Source organism: Charadrius vociferus, unplaced genomic scaffold (assembly GCF_000708025.1).
Source record: "Charadrius vociferus isolate BGI_N301 unplaced genomic scaffold, ASM70802v2 scaffold404, whole genome shotgun sequence".
Taxonomy (NCBI): domain Eukaryota; kingdom Metazoa; phylum Chordata; class Aves; order Charadriiformes; family Charadriidae; genus Charadrius; species Charadrius vociferus.
The window spans coordinates 108,154-110,477 of record NW_009648443.1 but is presented as its reverse complement, the minus strand read 5'-3'; the positions used below and the strand labels follow the sequence as shown (position 1 = coordinate 110,477).

Here is a 2,324-nt window from a genome sequence, read left to right as displayed (position 1 = left end):
CCCCAGGACGCGGGTACAGCTTGCGTCGCCTGAGCTGCTGAGGCTGCCCGGGCTCTTCTCGCTTTCTTGCTGGTTTTTACCCAGCTGCAAAACCTTCACCCCCGCCGACCCCGGCACCGCCGGCACAAAACCAGAGCAAACGACAGCTACGAAGCGGCTCTTTCACAGACGTAAAGTACGGGAAATTTGGTGGAGCCACACTAAGTTTTACACTCCAAATTTTAAAATTCCCCCTGCGGCACCTCTGGGTAACAAAAAGGGCCAGCTTCAAAATTCGTAATGGAAATGACTCATTTGGATTCTTTAAAGCTATTAAAGGTGTGTGTTAAACTGGACAGTCCGACCTCTCCCCAGTCAGGACGGCCTCGTGGCACGAGGTGGCTGGAGGGGTCACCGCGGTGCCCTCTAAAGACCGGATGATTACTTACCAGGCTAATTACACATCATTCAATTTACCCATCTAAACTTCTGACAGGAGGAGACAACCGGGGCTAGCTCCTATCGGGGAAAAGCATAACGGAGGTTCCAGTCGACTATTCAGAAAGAAAAGAAGGGGAATAGACGCCTCCAGGTCAGCTGCAGGGAGAGAGCGCCTTCACCGACAGCCGTCCCCCGCTACAGCCATCCCCCGGCACGGCAGCGAGGAGACAAATGAAATTATGGAGGTTCTTTAAACTCCCCTTCCCCCGCGACGTTGTTGAGTGTGGGCACTACCCCTCCTTTCGGCCACAGACTCCCCCACGGTTTAGGACACAGTGAGGGTCCTGCAGCCTCCGCCGAACGCTGCAATGACCCCGCCTGCAAAACCCCCGTCCGAAAAACATATTTGGGCCAAACCGTGATAACTTCAGAAGCCTCCGAGCAAAACCGGATGCAGGCACAGCAGACGGGGCATGAGCATCCCTCCGCGGGGGGCAGCCAGAGGAGCGGGGGCAAAACCAGGGCAGCATCCAAGTGGGGTCCCCCCCTGGCAAGGGGACCCTGCCTGCCCCCGCAGAGCACCCACCCAGCCCAAGGACAGGGCACCCACATCCCCCGCCAGGCACGGAAACAGGCGGGATGCTCTGCATGCGTCAAACGTCAGCCGAGCCGGCCCCTTCCACCCACTCCACATTTATTTCATCTCCCTTATGCATATGCAGCCGTTGTAGCTAAGCCTCAAATAAACACTCGATTTTCCCGAGACATACAGGGCCGTTAGAAGGATTTTTAAATGTCTAACCCTGGCATTCTGCTTTCCATGAAGTTCATGAACCATGTAAATAAAGTTCTACCTGACTGGACTCACCGTCGCCTGAAAACACAGAAATATGCCAGAGAGGCAAACAGCTTTCTTTTAAAATGCACACCGAGGAATTCAAGCTACAAAGTATTTACTTGTCAGAGAAATCTAGCATTTTATAGAAATATATAAATATGCCTGTAAACCCAGTGCGGAATATAACCACTATCCTACAAAGCTGCCAGTAAATCAGACGGTTGCGACTAAATCTGCTGAGCCCAAAGAGCATCGCAGGGACACGGAGGCAGCCCCGGGCAGGAGCGAGGGACGGCAAAGCCAAAAGGGCGGGCGGAGAGGCCAGCAGCTCTGGGGCACTGCGGAGGTGGGGACACGGAGGGGGACAGTGGGATACCCCCCGGGGAGCGGCGGTGGCAGTGGGGCAAGCGTGGCAGGCACCGCACTTACTTTGAGCAGCTTGCAGCGGATCTGCGCGGAGACCATGTGGCTGTTGCGGAGGTTGCCCACCCGGAACATGAGGGTGAGCTTGCCGTCCCGCATGGAGATGGCGGCGTGCTCACTGAACATCAGGGTCTCGGCCCTCTTCTTGGGTTGAGACATCTTGATGAACATGCAGCCGATGAGGAAGGCATCCACGATGGAGCCCAGGATGGACTGGAAGAGGAAGAGGATGATGCCCTCCGGGCATTTGTCCGTGATGTAGCGGTACCCGTAGCCGATGGTGGCCTCGGTCTCGATGAAGAAGAGGAAGGCGGAGGGGAAGTTGTAGACGTTGGCCACGCAGGGGGTGTAGCTGTCGTCGTGCGCCTTGTTCAGGTCGCCCCGCATGTAGGCGATCACCCACCACATGGAGGCCATGAAAAGCCAGGCCACGGTGTAGGTGAGGATGAAGATGAAGAGGTTCCAGCGCCACTTGAGGTCCACCAGCGTGGTGAAGAGGTCCGAGAGGTACCGGCTGGGCTCCCCCCCCAGGTTCCCGTGCTGCACGTTACACCGCCCGTTCTTATCCACGAACCGCTGCCGCTTCCCCCGCGGGGCCGCCCGGGGGGGGGGCAGCGCCCCCACACCTGCCGAGGGGCGCGCC

General features: G+C 57.4%; 1 protein-coding gene across 1 annotated transcript in view; it reads right to left on the bottom strand.

Annotated features, from left to right (window-relative positions):
• The window catches only part of KCNJ3 (potassium inwardly-rectifying channel, subfamily J, member 3), a gene marked incomplete at its 5' end in the record, with an annotated part of 61,536 nt that extends 59,219 nt beyond the window's left edge, over positions 1-2,317 (bottom strand). Inside the window, one exon of the mRNA XM_009885472.1 lies at positions 1,688-2,317. Within this exon, the coding sequence (XP_009883774.1) occupies positions 1,688-2,317 (630 nt within the window). The remainder of the gene's footprint in view (positions 1-1,687) is intronic.
• Between the last annotated feature and the right edge of the window lie 7 nt (positions 2,318-2,324).